Here is a 20,330-nt window from a genome sequence, read left to right on the forward strand (position 1 = left end):
GCAGGGACCGAGCAATGGGAGCTCACCCCATCACAGGGATTCGAACCACCGACCTTCTGATTGGCAAGTCCTAGGCTCTGTGGTTAAACCTACAGCACCACCCACGTCCCTTACCCTATATATAGAAATGAGCAAACCAGTGATATTTTAGGGAGCAGGCTAGCAGGCGGGGCCCATTACTTACATCATAGGAGCCTACACAACACAAAACACTGTTGCTGTATGTAGGTTTTATTTTATTTGTTTTTTATCTTATATTTTGGAAATGTACATCCAGTTTTGTTTCCCTTTAAATTTTTTTTGAGGGGGGGCAAGAGAGTGGTGCCCTAAGCTATAGCTTGTTTAGCTTATACGTAAATCCAGCACTGGACCTAACCCTTTCCTTGCCATTCTGTTTCATCTGATTTCCAAAGTGGTTTAACCATTTGGAAGGGTTCTGGAATTCTGGATATTGTAGCTCTGAGAGGGGAATAGGGGGTCTCCTAGCAACTCTCAGGACCCTTAACAAACGAAGCCATGGCTGTTTAAGGTGGCGTCATGGAGCTTTCAATGTAGTGTGTGAATGTGGCCAGTGTTTTTATTTAAAAGCAGCAGCAGCAACAACAAACAGCACCTAGTCAGGCTCAACCCCCTCATTCTATTCTCCAGGAATCATCTCTAAACACCCACCCACCCCCACTTCTCATAAGGAAATGTTTCAAAATTACTGCAATCACTCTACTGAATCATAGAACAAAGAGTTGGGAGGGACCGTGAGGGTCATCTAGTCCAGCCCTCCCCCCCCCCCCGAAATGCAGGAATCTTTCACCCAACCGGGGGCTCGAATTCTTAACCCTGAGATTAATAATCTCATGCAGCAGGGGGGGGGGGCATCTTGTCCTTTGCTTCAGACAGTGAAGTGTCTGGGCTCAGCCTTGATAATTGAGAACAAAATATCCAAGTGGGTGGAAATGAATTGATCTGTAAATGATAGCACAAAGGAAAGGCGAGGTGAGCTTACCCTGTGCAGATAGTTCTCGGGTCAGGAGGAACAAACTAACCATATATACAAGGTGAGCTCACCTAGTAATTGCAATTGAGAAAGTAATTGAAGCGAGAATTTCCTGCAGAGGTGAGTGCGAGGGGGGGAGACAATGTGGGTCTGGAGGCAGAGGAGCGAGCAGAGTGCCCTGTCAACTGTACTTAATGCTTATGTTTGAGGGTACCTGAAGTGCCTGGAGTCTGTTTCTAGGAAAGGCAGATCTGCTGGGCTCCCACCCACACCCTGGCTGCCGGAGAGGGACGTCCTCTCATGGCCAAAGTTGCCTCTTTTATTACAAGTGTTCTATATACTGTGGTTGTTTTTTGTAATGGAATTGAGATTGGGATATGCCGAGACCACCCCTTGGTTTAACACACATGAGCTTGAGCTTGACGCAAGCAAGGAGGATACATGCTAATATTTATTAATTATTATTATTATTATTATTATTATTATTATTGGGGGGACGCGGGTGGCGGGTGGGTAAAAGCCTCAGCGCCTAGGACTTGCCGATCGAAAGGTCGGCGGTTCGAATCCCCGCGGCGGGGTGCGCTCCCATCGCTCGGTCCCAGCAACTGCCAACCTAGCAGTTCGAAAGCACCCCCGGGTGCAAGTAGATAAATAGGGACTGCTTACTAGCGGGAAGGTAAACGGCGTTCTGTGTGCTGCGCTGGCTCGCCAGATGCAGCTTGTCACGCTGGCCACGTGACCCGGAAGTGTCTGCAGACAGCGCTGGCTCCAGGCCTCTATAGTGAGATGAGCATACAACCCTAGAGTCTGTCAAGACTGGCCCGTACGGGCAGGGGTACCTTTTACCTTTATTATTATTATTGCCACCCAGCTGGCTGGGTTGCCCCAGTCACTCTGGGCAACTTCCAACACATAAAAACACAATGAAACATCAAACATTAAAAACCTCCCGATACAGGGCTGCTGTCGGGTGTCTTCTAAAAGTTGTATACTTATCTCCTTGACATCTGATGGGAGGGCGTTCAACAGGAAGGGTGCCACTACCAAGAAGGCCCTCTGCCTGGTTCCTTGTAACTTCACTTCTTGCAGTGAGGGAACCGCCAGAAGCAGCTTATGGGAAGCCCATTTTACCGGTAACGAAAGGGTCCTATCGTTAAGCCTTTTGCTTGCCATCAGTTGTTTCCCTCTCCGCTTTTTCCCCTGCTGGAATTGTGCCGCCATCTGTTGGCCAGAAAAATAAGTGAAGGGCAAGCCAGGTTTAAGATCTGCTAGAACACACAGGAACACACAGCCCCAACAGCATTGGATGCATGTTTTGTCTCTTCTCAACTCTCATGAAATCTAGTCCAGTACCTGCCAGAACGCAAATGATATGAAGCAGAAAGGTACTCGCTTCCCTTCCGGCACCTGTATTTCATAAGCTGGAGCCAGTTGGGTGAGCTGGAGTTTGATCTAGGAGTCATTGCCAAGCAGAACACAGCTGCTGTTGAGAAACTGGGCCTGGATGATTACAGATCAGCACTATCCAGCAATGCACCACCTCTAAATGACCTTGAAGGCAACCCCAAAAGTACCAAAACTTTCAAATGAGATGCAGATGCCTCGTATATCAAAGCCAGTTGTCGGCTGGCTCACTTAAATGAAAACTGCAGAGATTTATGCTGTGTTAGGTGAGATATTGAAATTGTGTCTACATCTAAAGGCACCCACCCATCCCGAGGAATGTGTTGACAACAACTGGTTTTCTTTTTCTTCTCCTCTTCAATCTTATCAACACTTCTCAGGGAAGAATGCCAAGTCATCTGGCTGTCCATCCACAACCCCTCAGCTGCAGAAAATTGATTTTTCTTGGCATGCTCCAGTTGCTCAAGTTATCTGCCTTACAGACTACACAAGTCTACTAGCACACGTTTTTGCGAAGCGCCTGCATCTTCATATTCGCCCAGCCTTAGTCCTGGTTCTGTAATGAGGGCAAAACAGGCCTACCTTACAAGGGTTAAAAAGGTAAAGGGACCCCTGACCATTAGGTCTAGTCGTGACCGACTCTAGGGTTGCGGCGCTCATCTCGCTTTATTGGCCGAGGGAGCCGGCGTACAGCTTCCAGGTCATGTGGCCAGCATGACTAAGCCGCTTCCGGCGAACCAAAGCAGCGCATGGAAACACCGTTTACCTTCCCGCTGGAGAGGTACCTATTTATCTACTTGCTCTTGGAAGTGCTTTCGAACTGCTAGGTTGGCAGGAGCAGGGACCGAGCATCGGGAGCTCACCCCGTTGTGGGGATTCGAACCGCCGACCTTCTGATCGGCAAGTCCTAGGCTCTGTGGTTTAACCCACAGCGCCACATGATTTGGATACTACATAAGCAGGAATCACAACTATTGATTGTATAAATACACCAACCCTTCTATCAGCTCAGTTGCAAGTGAATGAGACAAAAGACTGCATTTTGAAGCTCCCTCACTGAAACATTTTGTTTCGGAAAAGCCCACTGGTTCTGCTGAGATTGTGCAGTAGGGCTATAACTCAGGGATAAACTACTTTATAGCTTGTACTATATGCCAAGATAGCACTGGTAAAAGGATGTGTTTGAAGCAGCTTCAGCAATTTTAGTAAAGAAGAGCTGCAGGAAACTGTTCTTGTTGAATAAAGTTCAACTACAGGAGAAAGGTTTATGGGCGTAATACTTTTTTGTGACCTTGCATCAATAATTACAGACCAGGGCTCTGAGACCAATTTGCAGCATGATTACATCCCACTGGTTCAATGGGGCTTATCATCTTCTAAGTAGCATTAGTTGGGCATTAGTGTTTAAAGTCAGAAAACCTATAATCCTCAAATTGGCCAATTGACACTAAGAGGAGCATTCACAAAATGCACTTAAGTGTCCAAAGTGTATTTGCATTATCAGGTTCGATAGAAATTTTCTCTAATTTGTCACCTTTTGCTTTTCATTTATGTGTGTTCCATTTACGTACTTCCCAATGACATGTGATGGATAATCCTACTTCCTCCCCATTTCTTTCTGCCTCGTGTGTTGTGTTTTGTTAAGCTGCATGTCTGCAAATAGGACCATGATTCTTAATTTTTGTATCGCAGACAATACGATATAGGTGCAGTATAAACAATAAATTACTATAATTGTTGCCAAACAGGAGGAATCAAATATTAATATTTCAACTACAGACTGAGCCTCACATTCCAGCCTTATTTTAAACCTAGTCATCAGTACGACACAGATTCAAGTAAAAGAAAAAAGGGGGGGGGGAAAGATTTGGCCACTTTGATGTTTTCTATGATGTCTTAAATGAAACAGAATAATTAACAGGGCTGCAAAGCTTCAAGAAGCACACCATTTTACTCAATCTTGCTGAAATACAAATTTATTTCACGAAGAGGATAAATTATCAGAGGGTTGCTACCAGTGGCATTTTAATCCCTGATTAATTGTTCCATTGTCCCTTTCAGTTTTAGCTTCTTCAAGCTCCACAGACTTGGAGCTTGCAGAGGCTAATCAAGGCAGTTGCCCACATGTATACAAAATGGACTTACAAACTTAATTTCTGAACATACGAAAGCAAGTGGGTGTTTTGGTTCTCTTGACAAAGATCTCTTATCAAATACAGTACAGAGCAAACATTGCTAAATCCAGAAAGGTTAACTGCTAATGGGGGAAGGGAAAAAATGTGGAAAACGAGGGCTTGGCTAAAATTCTTCTTCAGCGTTTTTGCAGCGCGAGTCCTTCAGCTGCAGCAGCCTCTCCACCGTCTCAGCCACGGTGCGTTCGCCATGCACTTTGTTGTCTCTGGTGCGGATGTTCACTGTCCCACTGGCCTTTTCCTTTTCACCAACAACTGAACGACAGGAAAGAGACAAGCAGGTTACAAAGGAGATCTTGATACTGTTGACCATTGAAAAGTATGTTGGGGGGGCGGGGAGAGAGAGTCAACCAATTATATACTACTTAATGCTCAAAAACCAAAATGAAGGAATTACATGTGACTCCCCATTTCCGCACGTTCGATCGTGTATTAATTTAAAATGCAAAAAGGCATGAAAAGGGCAAAAAGTCCCCAAAAGAGCAGGGAAACTGCAAAATGGCAGAGAAACAGCTAGCAATCCCAGAAGCCTTTGTAACTGCAATCCCATGAAACTCTGCACTGACCTTTGAGGCCTGTGGAGAGTTAAGAGTTTAAGAAAGGAGGTTTGGAGGGAGCAACTGTGATCAAGTTTGGTGGGTTTTTCCAGAGGTTTAGAGAGCGTTTACAGGCTTTTTAGATGGTGTTCCTCATTATAAGCAGTTTCATGTATGCACACGGTACCCAGGAACGTTAACCCCTCCGTAAGTGGTGAGACGCCTGTATGCTACTCTGCTCAGTACTAATTACTCAGAACATCTGCAGCATCATTTAGTGCTTTGGGCAACAGAATACAGATAAACTGGGAAGGATTCAGAGAAGAATCAAACAGCAGTGTAACAGGGAAATCCATACAATAAAAGGAACTGGATATGTTTGTATGGCCTGAAAGAATAGAGTTAAAGAAATAAGTACGTTGACGATGGTCACATATTTTTAAAAAAGATATTAGAAAGCTGCTACTGAATTGATTTACGCTAAACCTCACTAACTACCAACAGAAGTTCTGCAATGGAACAACTTGTCAAGATGACAGAAAACTTTCTTGGGCACTTTCCAAGGACAGCTGGACGAGTGTATAATCAGAGATATTCTGGGACGTTGCATTTTGGAGGCTGCTGAACAAACGCTCCAACTATTTCTGCACTCTTTTGGCTCCTCTGAATTTATGTCACAATGGCTGCAATGTAGCCCACAGGTGCACTTAAGATGTAAAATAAATAAATAAATAAATAAATAAATAAATAAATAAATAAATAAATAAATAAATAAATAATAAGCAGCATACAGAGACACTGCAACTGTAGGGAGGACACAAATTTACATACGCGGGTTACATACGCTTCAGGTTACAGACTCCACTAACCCAGAAATAGTGCTTCAGGTTAAGAACTTTGCTTCAGGATGAGAACAGAAATCATGCTCCGGCGGCACGGCAGCAACGGGAGGCCCCATTAGCTAAAGTGGTGCTTCAGGTTAAGAACAGTTTCAGCTTAAGTACGGACCTCCAGAACGAATTAAGTACTTAACCCGAGGTACCACTGTAGTTGGAGAAGAACAAGTGACTTATACCCCAATTGCATCTGAGGACAAGAATGTGCACTAATGCAAAATATGTGCAGATCATGTCAAGTATGAGTGGCAAGTCTATGCTCCCTTTTTCCTTTGAAATTTAAGCAAGGGGGAACAGGAGGGAAGATGATCAGGCCCCTGTTATTGGGATGTGATAAGTGGTGAATGTTGCATGCATGCACCAAGCATATTTGCTGCATTTTTCCCCTGCTTTTTACACCGAGAACAAAACGTGCCCTAGAATTCATTTACCTTTTTACAAAGAAGCAGAACAAATTACCGAGTAGTAAGACAGATGTTTCTGAGCCACTCTGCTACAAAAGAAGACTTGGGCCAATTTACTTGATTCTTAACAGGCAAGAGTGCCAAAGATTTCCCCAAGAGGTGGCTATAAATCTGACATAAATCAGAATGGAGGCAGCACTAGCTGTGGCTAACGAGGCAGCACAGGCAAGCTCCAAAGGGAATACATCTCTTGCTGTCTACTTGCAAAGGCAGCAAACTTTACAAGCTAACAATTATATAACTGCCCCGTGCTGGTAACCTCTGAAGCACATTGTCCCAATGGAGTCCTACCACATACAAAAAGGTGATGCTTTTACCCAAAATGAAGTTGTACTGTGCAAGCTGAGCATTTCTTATCTTCTTGTTCAGGGTGCAACCAGCGTCCACATCAACGTCTGCCATTAAGCCAACATCATGGAACTGCTGCTTTACCTTGGAGACAACAGCAAGAGAAAATTATTTAGGTTATGGGTAGGCTAAAATCTTGGGGAAGTAGGTCTAGCCTTTGTTTATATAAATAAATAAGGTGCTAAGTACACTGAGGCAGCTTACAACATACAAAATGTTTTTTTAAAAAAACAACCCCAGTCCAAAAATATAGATAAAACATAACTAAAAACACTGGAAAATTTTCAGCAGCAGCAAAAATATATATATGCCAAGTGTTCTTCCATCAGGAGAAAGCTTAAGAAGCAAGAGAGTTTACAATGGAATGTATACAAGTTAGGCACTATAAATCAGTGCATTTGGGGCACACACACATGCAGTGGTACCTCAGTTTATGAACAGTCCTGTTTACGAACGATTCGGTTTATGAACTCTGCAAAACCGGAAGTAGTGTCCCAGTTTGAGAACTTTACTTCGGTCTAAGAACGGAATCCAAACGGTGGAAGGACACCAGCAGCGGGAGGCCTCATTAGGGAAAGCACACCTCGGTTTAAGAACAGTTTCAGTTTAAGAACAGACTTCCGGAACGGATTAAGTTCTTAAACCAAGGTACCACTGTATCTTAAAGATGGTGACAAATTTGTAACAAGTGCAGAAATATTTTTAGGAACGTGCAAGGAGGCTTTGCTTAGTGCTCAGGCACATTTACACACACACAGAGGAATTCCACACCTGCACACTGCTTCCCACAATATATACATTACATGTACATACGACAAAAGATACGCAAGGGAATGGCATTCCTGCATGCTGTAATGGTGATATTTATTTTTAGTTGCTGGGTCGTTAATAGCATTTCATAAAATGCAATTGTTTTACTGGCGATTTGTTAATTATATTATGTGATTTATGATGTACTTGTGATGCTCTATTAAGCTGTTGTTGTTTATTGTTTGTAAGCCATTTGGGGATTCATCTGAATGGAAAGCAGCATAGAAATACAACAAACCAAGCTGATCAATACCTATCATCTGCACAAAAATGCTTCCATCAGAAGAAGAAGAGTTAAGACTCCAACTGCACATGCGCAAACCATGCTTCTTTGCCAAAATGTATAGAATTGCCTTAAAAACAGCCCAGTGTGAAAACATCAAGCAATGGCAGGTGCTTTAGCTCATAGGACTTGACTGGAAATCTGGGACTAAAAAAATTAAGCCCCTACCTTTTGGGCATATTCATCGAGTGTTGGTCCAACTGGCACCACCATCACCTGCTGAGGAGATAACCAGAGCGGCCTTGTGCAAGGAGGAAACAAAAGTAGGAGGGTTAACAGAAGACATCATTATACCACTTGGAAGACAACACTGCACTCAGAACAGCAAACAATGTTATGCTGAAAGGGCTGACGGTACCAGCTAACTTGCTTCCGCAATCCTGTCACTTAACGAGAGTTCATTGGAAAATGACCATGAAGCACCTAAATTACACTGTTACAGGAAATGTCCTAATTAAGACCAGACCAGATCCTTGTTTCATACCCTAGTAAGCCTAAATTGAAATGGGTTTCCCAGTTTTGACATGACAAGAAATCGTGATTTCAACAATCATGAAAGAAGTGCCAAAACCTATGCGGCAGGGGAAGTCTGTGGGTCAAGTCCTCATTCTTGGCTTAATAAATTTAATTGTTATACTTGAATCAAGCCTTTGAGTGCAGTAAACCTGCAATGTATGAAGGGGTTACAGTCTCGAGATTTTGGTTAAGCAAAAACTGTGTGCAGTCAAAACCCATTGGGTTCCATGATGGATGCTATTGCCAAAGTCCTTTTTCCCGGAACGCCAGTCTTTTTTTTTAATTCCACACGTGTAAAGCTGAATGCGCACAAGTTAAATGTGCATAAGTTACAGGCTTACTGTAATTCTCACAGAAATTACTTTAACAATTTTAATAACCTTTCCTAAGCTCTTTGGGGTGACAAACTCAGCAATTTTTCTGTCGTGCCTTTTCGTGGAGACAAACTTCTTTCTTTATAGAACGCATATCCACAGACACTTTTCTCAATCCATTTCCCCAAGGACTCACTTATTTTTCCTTTACTCTCTCTTCCACTCTTCCCATGGTGCCCACACCTAGCAGAAGCACTTCTGAGAGATATAAGCAAGGGAATATGCAATGTGGGGGCAATATCCTTGCACATGCTTCCCTTCCCAAAGTTTCTGGCTTTCAGGGGGTTCCTCACAAATTCACTTGAACATGACTAGTATCTTCCACACTAACAGGAAACCAGGGAAGGTTGGAAACCAGGTGTGCTGTGGTGGGGGGCTTGTATGTAAACCCCTAGCCTCCTGTTCACATGCTCAGGCAAAATATTGAAAACTCTTACAGGATTTCACAGAGCTGGCCAAATGCACTACCCAGTGAACATTTTAAAAAATATGACGACCAGGCAGAACAGAGCCTGGAACAAGCAGAGTTGGTTTGAACTGTGCCTGCTTCACTGGATGCGCTAAAATTGGACAAACTGGGCAAAACCAGAGAGAGAAAGATATATTCAGTACCATTTGCCTCCATAGTTTTCTGTCAGGATAGCAATCATCCTCTCCACAGATCCCAAGATAGCACGGTGGATAATCACTGGCCGTTTCTTGTCAGTGCCATCATGACTAGAAGATAAAAATTGGCTTCCGTCAAGACACAAGCCCTCATAAAACAGGAAACGCTTTGTAGCCAAAGGAAGTACACAGCACACTCACCTCACATAGGTGAGATTGAATCTTATGGGCAGCTGGAAATCCAACTGGATTGTAGCACACTGATGGTACCGGCCAATGGCATCTTTAATCTGAATGTCAATCTTTTGGGTTATGGGAGGAGTGTGAGGAAATGAGGCAAATGTTAATTGAGTCCTTAGGTTCAGCAACACTTTAAAGCAAATCCCATTTTCTCAACCCACCTTCTTTTAACCATGGACCACTTGGAGGAAGGACCCATGGGCTCACTTTCTCCTAGTCTTTCATGAGCTCCACAGGTTTGTGCCAGGAAGAGCACTGCGATGCTCAGGTGACCTTGCATCTGCTCTCACCCTCAGCCCCTACCCTTAGCATGGTTGCCAACTGGGGGAACAGTGAAGCATCCTGGTGGTCAAATGGGCCATCGGAGCGGCTGGCAACTAATGTGAGGTTAGCTTGCAAGGCCACAAGGCCACTTTCTGTCCCCCATCACATCTTGATTCTCAACTTCTTTGATCATTTTTCTCAGTGAACACCTGGCCAATTACAAACTCTTTTTTGCTAAATAAACATAATTAGGCTAGGATGACTCCCCCTGCCCCAAAGGGAAAATGTATCTGGGCCTAGCCTTATCTCACAGCCTAGTTCACACACTGTAAAGGCTGCCTTCTGTATGGTGAAATGGATGAATACTCTCTACCCTGCAAGGAAGTTCACCAGAGTAGGAATGAAGCAGGTCCATTATATTCCAAGTAGCCTGAAAAATAATTACGTTATCATTCTCCTTATACAGTGCAGAGAGAATTGACCCATCCTTAAGCAGCATTTAACTTGCCTGCCTCCCACAAGTATGTACAGACATGTGGGAATTAAGAACTAAATAAACTCTGGTGGACAATTTTTCCACCATCGCTGCTTGTGGAATAACTATCAAAAGTGACCAGATGCTGGGAAGGGAGGCAAGTTTTCAAATTTACTAACCTTTGGCCCATAGAAAGCTCCGTCACCAGGGTTCAGTTCCCACTTCTCACCAAATTCATTCAGGCTATTTTCAAGTTGCTAACAGAAGAGGATATACAGGTTAGTGGCTTTGCATTGCGTAATTCATTTGCTGTTTTCTCTTCCTCACAGCACAGTTTGAACATAAATAGGCATGGAGCATTTGCTACCTTAGTCCCCCCGACCAGGAAATTAAAACATAAATTACATTAACACCTGAAGCCTATCGAGTTATCTAGAATACCTCTTAGTTCTTGCAGTCACTTAAATAGGCTTAAAAAAACAGCTCCTGGTCAAGGAGCTATCGGCTACCTTTTCAGCTTGATTCCACACTTCAACGTCTCCAAGGTATTTTTCAGGGCGGGTGGAGAGATTGAGTTTGAAGGAGAAGCCGAACACGTCATATACGGCACGCAAGAACTCCAGACAGCTCTTTATCTCCCCTTCAATCTGCACACGGAATACAAAGAGATGCAGTCAAAGTCCCGCCGTTTTCATGAGGCCATTTCCCGCCCACAAGTGCGTGTCATATTGTACCTGCTCCATGGCACAGAAGATGTGAGCGTCGTCCTGCTGGAAGCGCCTCACTCTGGTGAGGCCTGTCAGCGTCCCTGACAGCTCGTTGCGGTGGAGAACGCCAAAGTCAGCCAGTCGCAGTGGCAGCTCCCTCCAGGATCTGGGCCGGTGATCAAACATGAGGCTGGAGGAAACAGGGCACGTGTTGGAAATCAGCTCTGATAAGAGAATGCTTTTCAAAGGCTGCCTTGAACAAACAGGCCGACCACCTCAGATGCTGCAGATTTAGTTTACGTTATATATTACTCTTGCTCCAAAATATACGATCCCAAAATATTCTAATGACTCTGCTGACTGCAAAGGGAACCCCAAATGATTGGCACAGTGCACTGATCGGATAAAAAGGTAAAGGGACCCCTGACCATTAGGTCCAGTCGTGACCGACTCTGGGGTTGCGGCACTCATCGCGCTTTATTGGCTGAGGGAGCCGGCGTACAGCTTCCGGGTCATGTGGCCAGCATGACTAAGCCGCTTCTGGTGAACCAGAGCAGCGCACGGAAACGCTGTTTACCTTCCCGCTGGAGCGGTACCTATTTATCTACTTGCACTTTGAGGTGCTTTCAAACTGCTAGGTTGGCAGGAGCAGGGACCGAACAACAGGAGCTCACCCTGTCACGGGGATTCGAACCGCCGACCTTCTGATCGGCAAGTCCTAGGCTCTGTGGTTTAACCCACAGTGCCACCCGTGTCCCTAACTGACCGGATAGATAAAGGCAAAATATAATCACCGACTGATTACTCTGAACATTTTGAAACACAAGTCACAACTAGTCCTTTTTAGCTCAAGGGGGTTCGAATGGAAATGGAAAAGAGGTAGAATGCAAAGGAAGAGGGCAAAGGGGCTTACGAGGGGGAAAGCAGGAGTCAGAGCCATGGTCTCTGGCATAGGCCTGAGGCACAGAGATTATTATGGAGAAGCAACAGCACTTCCAAGGAAGGTTCAGGTAGGAATCTAGGTAAGTGAAGTTGAAGGAGCAGAAGTGGTGGTAACAGTAGAAGTGATTACAGCAAAATGATCCATGTCCTTTTTTTGGCTCTTTGCCATATGAACACAAAATATTTTCCTCTACAGCCCAAGGTCACATAGCATAAAGAGCACATTTAACTGTGCAAGGATCAGGGTGGATTTAATTTAAATCAAATCGATTTAAATCACGATTTAAATCACTAGTTGGCAAGACTTGATTTTAAATAATTTTCTACAGAAAGACTCAATCTTGCTGGCATCAACTTAATACAACCAGAGGAAGGTTTCATTTTTGAAATTATAATTTTTCACAGTAGTTTTCAGAGTTATATCAAAAATTACTGATTTGGTGATACTATTAGAAATACATGGACAGATAATTGTGAAATTATTGTGAGGTTTAATAAGTTAACTATTTATATTTGGACAACTTTTCTACTGTACATTATAGGAAGGAGAAAAATAATCATTTCCTTAATAACAATTTATTTAACTAAAACAATAACATTATAGCATATGTATCCATGTCTGTTAAATGATGTGGTTAAACAATTATTATTTTTTTAAAACAAACAAACCTTAGACTGAGTTTTAGCAAACATGAAAAACTTAAAACAAATCCTTATTTCCTGATGAATAGCCTTTGGACTATAATGTAACATTAATAGAAAACTATCTTTAGAAAGATTTTTTTCCTCCAAAAGCATTTTATTTTAAAAATCCAATATGCATTTTTAAAAATCTGATTTTTATCCACCCTTGCAAGGATGTTTCGACGCTGGCCAAGCACCACACAAGAGTTTACTAGGAAGGGGAAAGAAAGTGAAGTAATCCCAAAGCAGTCCCCGACTAAGCCAGTACCAATGTCCAGGGCAGTTCATCGGCTTCAGAGCAAAGATCTCTTTTTCCACCTCAAAGGAAAACATGTTGTCACTGTAATGCTGCCAGTGCCCTGAAGTCACCCAGAGCTTGCTGTTGTAGACATTTGGTGTCACAACTTCCTGGAATCCTCGCTTTCGGTATTCACTCTGGAAAAAAGAAGAGAGGTAAAAATCAGAAACACCTAAGAGGAGGCAGACTGAGAAAGTCTGGTCGGTGATTCAAACGCCTACAGAGATGTCAAATCTATGTCAAAATTGAGCAAAGCACTCTTCATGGCAGATCAACAAACTAGGCCTATTAGCCTTCTCCCCCCCCCCCAACTTCAATAATAATAATAATAATAATAATAATAATAATAATAATAATAATAATGGAGTACAGCGGCTAGAGAAAAAGTGTGTTCCACAAAGAAATAGGACACCACAGTTGCACTGTGCCTTTTGATGCCAGAGGGTCAGTACAACACACATCTATGACTAAAAAGGTAAAGGTAAAGGACCCCTGACAGTTAAGTCCAGTTGCGAACAACTCTGGGGTTGCGGTGCTCATCTTGCTTTACTGGTCAAGGGAGCCAACATTTGTCCGCAGACAGTTTATCCGGGTCATATCACCAGCATGACTAAGCTGCTTCTGGCAAAACCAGAGCAGCGCACGGAAACGGTGTTTACCTTTCCACCGGAGCAGTACCTGTTTATCTACTTGCACTGGTGTGCTTTCGAACTGCTAGGTTGGCAGAAGCTGGAACTGAGCAACTTGAGCTCAGCCCGTCGCGGGGATTCAAACCGCCAACCTTCTGATCGGCAAGCCCAAGAGGCTCAGTGGTTTAGACCACAGCGCCACCTGCGTCCCTACATCTATGACTACGTAACACCATATCTGAAACAAACATTATGGACCTTGCCAAGGACTGTAACTCATAGCGACCCACTTCTTTTAATGATCAGATCAACAAAATCATGAACTGATAGTCTAGTTGTCAGACGGGCCCCAAAATCAATAGAAATCCATTAAATCTATGAATGATTTGTACGGTTAATAATTTGTGAGTAATTCAAGAGGCTGATCGGCTGTACTCTGCTTCTGCTGTTATACTTGGCTTTAATACAGGCTTTCACAACTTGTGACCACAAAGCCAAATGCTGCTGCCAGCTACAAAGTGATCGTGCTAAAGTGTGATAAACCTGGGTTGTTGTTGTTGTTGTTTTGTGAAGGCAGCACAAGGGTTAACTTACCGAGCTACTGCCACGTCACTGTACATGTCTAGCAAAAGCTGTGTAGGTCTGCTCTGGAAACGTGGGGCAGGGCAGGCTTACTGGCAAGCAGCACTTATATTATATGGCTCATATGAAACAGACTGCGCATAGGAGCTTTGAAAGCAGTCAATGCAATCTTCTCCTTTGCGTTGCCTCTGTGCAAACGCAAGTCACTGTTCCAAGAGATCACAGGCGGCTGCTGGCAAAGATGAACTGGACGTGTGTCTCAAACTTACCCTAATAAATGCTATCAGCGTATTATAGATGTATGCTCCTTTCGGTAAGAAAAAACAGCTCCCAGGACTGAGTTCATGGAAGAAAAACAGTTCTTGATCCTGGGGAGAGAAACCAAAAAGCAGTTTGCACCCTGTGCTAAAGTTGTGACGGAGGTCTTTAGGCAACATCAAAATGAACCATCATTTTAGAACATCACACAAAAGGAGCCAGGCCTTCAAAACATAAATAGCTTCTCTAAGAAAACGTGAACAATCTCCAGAAGAGGCGGAAAATAAGTAGGAAGACGTTTTATTCCACCACAGCGTGAAAAAGAAAAGGAACATTCAGAGAAACTATGATGAATGGAAAAAAAGTTTAACGGTTTGGTGGCATTTGCCTTTGGATGCTTAATTTTTCACCCCATGTTCCATTTGCCTCCACCAGGTTTTAGAGGCGAGTCTTTCACGAGGGAAGGCAGTGAGCTAGCCTTAAGGGAAGGCAGCCAGCTCTCTGTGTGCTAAGAAGGGGGCTCCCCTTTCACAAGGCACAGCAAGGCAGCCAAGCTCAGAAAAGCGAAATGCAGGAAAAGAATGCGCTGTCAAAGCAGGGATAGTGGACTCTGCTTCATCAGAGTAGCCGGCCAAGAATGAAACCCTTCTGTTTGTCCATGGTCACTTTGCTGCATTCATGGAGGGAGCAGAACACAGCGGGGAAGTGAAGTGAGTCAATGCGGGACTGTGGCATAGGGAGAGTGCCATGGGCCCAATTCAAAGGCTTGGGAAGCCACGGCCCAGAAGTTTCCCATCCCTGCAAAACAGGCAGCAACCATTTCACGTGGGCGTTTTTTCACATGGGGGTTCCATGTGCAGCCCCTCTGCACATCGCACAATGCCTAAAATGGTTGCTGTCTGTACAGCAAACAAACACTAAAAGTTAATGCATGCCTACATCTAAATATTCAGCATCTTAAGTAATAAATACATACTTTAAAAATATTTTGAAATAATGCCTACAGAATTAAATATACCATTTATTTTATTACATCGAAATCATTAAGGAGCAATTTTACTCTCCTCCTATGACCAGCTCAAATCCATGCTACCAATGTTAATCTTACCCGCCCAATTTTTCTGTGATCTCTGTTTTTCGCCTCCTCTTGGAACTTCTCCCATTCTTTCAGCATTTTTGGATCTGGGAATGAAATTCCATAAATTCTCTGCAGGCTTTCCATATCAGACTTCCCTTCCCAATATGTAGAAGAATTCTGGAATCACAGAAACAGTTTAATACCACAAAGCGATGTTGCAGAGCTTATTAACGGCAACTCTAAACTTTACTCAGGAAGGCTTCACTATGTGTAAGATCTGTGTTTTGAACCTACATACTTCTTACATTCTCAGATACTTTAAAGTTTCTTGTGCTTGAGAAAACCAGTGGGAGGGGAAGATGAGGATATTAAAAAGTAATGTAAACAAATAGTTGCATATTCTAAAGCTGCATCCCCCAAAAAGCAGCCCCATCATTTGACAACTATGGCCACAATACACAAAGACAAGAGAATGGACAAAAACCAAAGCAGCAGAAGGGCTTAAAAATCTCACTGAAGTCAGTGGGACTTACAAAGCCTTTACTGCCACATGAAATATATGCTAACTTAAATGGGGCCAAAGTATTTTCTTTCAGTCCATTGAGTTCAATAGCTAGCATGAGAATATGGTACCTTTAAAAAAAAAACTCTTTAACTTAATAGTATCTAATTTATTTACTTCATAGAATTTATACACTGCTTGAAAAAAACTCAGTTTACAAAAACAATTCAGGTAAGTTAAACTGGTATATAGGTTTCTTGTCTTCCTATCTGCAGTGCAGTATAGGAGAATGGGCATGAATTGTAGAGATCTACATTGGCTAAAAACCACTCTAATGAATTAATTCTTCATTAATGAAACTGATTTTTGATCTGATTTTAAAACCTCGGCACACTCCCAGAAAATCCTACCACTGAGGATTAGCCCTGAGATTTCTACACTCTTACTTTAATAGTACTATAGTTTAATTTCTTACCTTATGTATTTTTAATGCCTTTATTTTACCAGTATGCCTGACATGAGGTCCTCTGCAGAGATCGATCAAAGGGCCACACCTAAAACCACACAAGGATAACAATCACACTCCCGAATAGTTACACTATAGGAGCTCTCGGTTTGGCAGATTTTTGTATTTTTTTACCTGTATACAGTAGTAGTTGGAGTGTTGACTTTTTCATTCAAGATCCGACACTTGAACTTATTGTACTTTGAGAAAAACAGAAGAGTGGGAGTTAATTTTATGCCACTGTTAAGATCCAAACTGCATCTTTACATATGCCTGTAATATATTGCCAAATCATACAAAAGGGAACCATAAAAACAAAAAGTCATTCTACAGACACTAAGAATTTTATTTCTCTGTCTCATGAAGTCAAACAATCTTAAAAGATGTCTCAAGGAAAATATGGGTTGCTCTACAACTGCATCATCCAATATTCAGCAAATCTTCAGCCTTAGTTGAAATCTCCATTCTGTCTGACCTTAACAGAAATGGAAGCCAGGACTCTGCAGAACCTCAGGAGCCAATAGTTGCACATAATTCCCAGCCTAGGGATTGCAAGATTCATAATAAAATGAGCCAAAAAACTGTTCTTTACCTATATGTTCATACCATAGGACTTACACAAACCAATACAGTGGTACCTCGCAAGACGAATGCCTCGCAAGACGAAAAACGCGCAAGACGAAAGAGTTTTCTGTTTTTTTGAGTCGTTCCGCAAGACGAATTTCCCTATGGGCTTGCTTCACAAGACGAAACGTCTTGAGAGTTCGTTTCCTTTTTCTTAAAGCTGCTAAGCCGTTAATAGCTGCTAAGCCGCTAATAGCCGTGCTTCGCAAGACGAAAAAACCGCAAGACGAAGAGACTTGCGGAACGGATTAATTTCATCTTGCGAGGCACCACTGTACTGGATTGTGAGATTAGTAAACTAGTGAGAAGCAAAGAAGTTCAAGGGAGAATGATTAGGATTCTGAGATTTCTGTAGCGTATTTCCATCTTAAATCTTTGTAATAATCTAGTAAATACAGTATATGTTTCAAAGCATTATCCCAACTGAACCATTCAATACTGCAATAAGCAGTTGATTTGAAAAGAGTACCCACAGCACAATGGAAGGGGGTGTATTTGGCAATAGCTTAATGAAAAAAAAAAAATCTACCTAAGATTGCTGAAATGGAATCTGCCATCCATCAAGACCATAAGACGTGGGTAAATTAATAATCTGCATTCAAATAACCAGATAAAAAATTGCAAAAGAACACACAGCTAACGCTGTTGTAGATGTGATAGTTACAGACGACTTGAACCATATGCTCTGAAATCTTACCTTAAACATTTCAAGCAAGGTTTCCTTCTTAATTTCCAGTCGCTCAAAGGTTTGCTTCTCTTTCATAATTTTCTTGCATAATGCCTCTAGACCAGGAAAGTCATTGCTAGAGACACCCCTAGAGTGGACAATTATTATTATTTTTTAATAAAGATGTGCAGGTTGTTTTCTTGAGGTCTATCTCTCTCTTACATTCCCACGTGTTCCATCACAAAAACACAATTTGCCATACCAAGAAGGCTGGCCTTTAGGCAAACAGGAACCAGAGAGTCAGAGAATGTACACTACCAGTCATTCCGACATCATCATGAAGGAAAAAAGCAAACGATTTAAATTCACAGACTTATTCAATCCATGTTCCAGGGGGATTTATGTATTCTTTCACCTAGGCTAGAACAATCCAGACACTTTCACTTTAACAAGAGCAAAAACTTACCCATCTTCAAGGAACATGTCATAATAAAACCCATTCTCTATCGGCGGGCCATAACACAAGCAGCCACCGTATACTTTTTCCATGGCTTCACCCATTATATGGGCACTTGAGTGCCAATACACCTAGCAAGAGGGGGAGAAAGAGAGGGAGCTCAGACTCCTGGGCTGCCATCATCTAACATCTTCCTTTTCCACAGTAGTCCAAGAGTTACAATGTGTAAACATTTAAATCTTCTGCTCCCCTTTTTGTATTAAAGGACCCCTGACCATTAGGTCCTGTCGTGACCAACTCTGGGGTTGCGGCGCTCATCTCGCTTTACTGGCCGAGGGAGCCGGCGTACAGCTTCCGGGTCATGTGGCCAGCATGACTAAGTCACTTCTGGCGAACCAGAGTAGCGCACGGAAATGCCATTTACCTTCCCGCCGGAGTGGTACCTATTTATCTACTTGCACTTTGACGTGCTTTCGAACTGCTAGGTTGGCAGGAGCAGGGACCGATCAACAGGAGCTCACCCTATCACGGGGATTCGAACTACCGACCTTCTGATCGGTAAGTCCTAGGCTCTGTGGTTTAACCCACAGCGCCACCCGCGTCCCTCCCTTTTTGTATTACTTGGCATAATTAATTCTTCCAAAAACACTAAACTCTGTGCTAATCTCTATCTTAATAAAGAGTGATTTCCCAAGTTTTTTTTAAAAAATTGAAGATTATTGAAAGAATATCCAACGCTAGTGATAGTGAATAGATTCATTAAACTCAAGTGATGTAAATTTTAGTCCGTTGATTTCAATACATCTGCTCTGAGCTATCACCCCAATATCATTCATTTTATATCCCATCTTTTCTCCAAAATGCTCACGGTGGAACTCTTTGTTCTCCACTTCCTCATTTAATCACTACAACAACCTTGTAAGGGAGGTTAGGCTAAGAGTCAGTGAGTGGCCCCAAGTCACCCAGCAAGCTTCATGGCTGAGTGGGGACTGGTCTCCTCGGTCAAAGTCCAACACTGACCACTAGACCATACGTTTCAACATAATTTGGACAATTGTCCCACTCTGGAGAGTCCCTTTACACATGCCCTCAAACAAAACCTACTTTTCAGAACAATGAAAATGGTTTTAAAGCTCAGAGAAACTGAACAGCAGGTGATGACAGGGCGCCAGACATTGTTGCTCAGTGAAAGATTTAGAAAACTATATGTTGAGTGCAGAATGCTCATCAATTGAAACATCAATTGCCTGAGATGTTGAAGAAATTATTCTTAAAAATTAAACCCAGTCCAGGTATTCTCTTTTAAAGCCTTCCTTCCTTAATGGGCAGTTTATAAATAGTAGATTACCGCTTTTGCTTCATCATCATCAAACTTTAGCAGTTCCAAGGAGCAGTCTGCCTCCAAAGGACGATCTAGATCCCAAACCATTTTGTTCACTCGAGCAATAACCGTGTTGTCGGCCAAACCTTGACTAAAAAGGCAAAATATTATAATAAGCTGTCTGTATACAGCAAGAAACAACAGATATACTTCAATAGCACATGAGTTACAACTGATCACTTCTCCGAATGTGCACTCCCATAAGCAATGAACCAACTTCCTAATCCTACCAGGGCTATTCTAAGATTATTTTTCAAGATATAAAAACCTGGTATCAGTGTGTGTGTGTGTGTGTGTGTGTGTGTGTTTAGTGGATCAAGCTCTTTTGCTCAAGAGAAGATTTTTGTAAGGTATATAATTTCCTGAGTTTAATTCAAAATTATTATCCAGCGACTAACAGTTACCTACATGAAGTAGCATAGAACTACTGCCAACGTGTGTGTGTGTGTGTGTGTGTGTGTGTGCAATCACTTTAATATACCTCAATGAAGCAAGCAGCTTCACAATAAGCTTATTCCTATAATAAATCGCTTTTGAAAATATCAAATACAATTTTAGAGAAAGAAAGAAGAATAAAAGCAGAGGAGAGGGGGGTTAGCACACTATTATGGATTAAA

General features: G+C 42.6%; 1 protein-coding gene across 2 annotated transcripts in view; it reads right to left on the bottom strand.

Moving 5' to 3' along the window:
* Positions 1-4,355: 4,355 nt before the first annotated feature.
* TARS1 (threonyl-tRNA synthetase 1) overlaps positions 4,356-20,330 on the bottom strand; it is a 215,234-nt gene continuing 199,259 nt past the window's right edge. For both annotated transcript variants that reach the window (XM_081212842.1, XM_081212843.1), the window contains 16 exons: positions 19,681-19,804; positions 18,342-18,463; positions 17,906-18,023; positions 16,720-16,784; positions 16,555-16,633; positions 15,608-15,754; positions 14,511-14,609; positions 13,001-13,167; positions 11,134-11,296; positions 10,909-11,046; positions 10,579-10,656; positions 9,622-9,722; positions 9,427-9,531; positions 8,093-8,165; positions 6,801-6,915; positions 4,356-4,842 (listed from right to left, as the gene is read on the bottom strand). In XM_081212842.1, the coding sequence (XP_081068968.1) occupies positions 4,694-4,842; positions 6,801-6,915; positions 8,093-8,165; positions 9,427-9,531; positions 9,622-9,722; positions 10,579-10,656; positions 10,909-11,046; positions 11,134-11,296; positions 13,001-13,167; positions 14,511-14,609; positions 15,608-15,754; positions 16,555-16,633; positions 16,720-16,784; positions 17,906-18,023; positions 18,342-18,463; positions 19,681-19,804 (1,843 nt within the window). In that variant the 3' untranslated portion in view covers positions 4,356-4,693. The remainder of the gene's footprint in view (positions 4,843-6,800; positions 6,916-8,092; positions 8,166-9,426; positions 9,532-9,621; positions 9,723-10,578; positions 10,657-10,908; positions 11,047-11,133; positions 11,297-13,000; positions 13,168-14,510; positions 14,610-15,607; positions 15,755-16,554; positions 16,634-16,719; positions 16,785-17,905; positions 18,024-18,341; positions 18,464-19,680; positions 19,805-20,330) is intronic.

The sequence above is a fragment of the Podarcis bocagei genome (assembly GCF_964188305.1).
Source record: "Podarcis bocagei genome assembly, chromosome: 11".
Taxonomy (NCBI): Eukaryota; Metazoa; Chordata; class Lepidosauria; order Squamata; family Lacertidae; genus Podarcis; species Podarcis bocagei.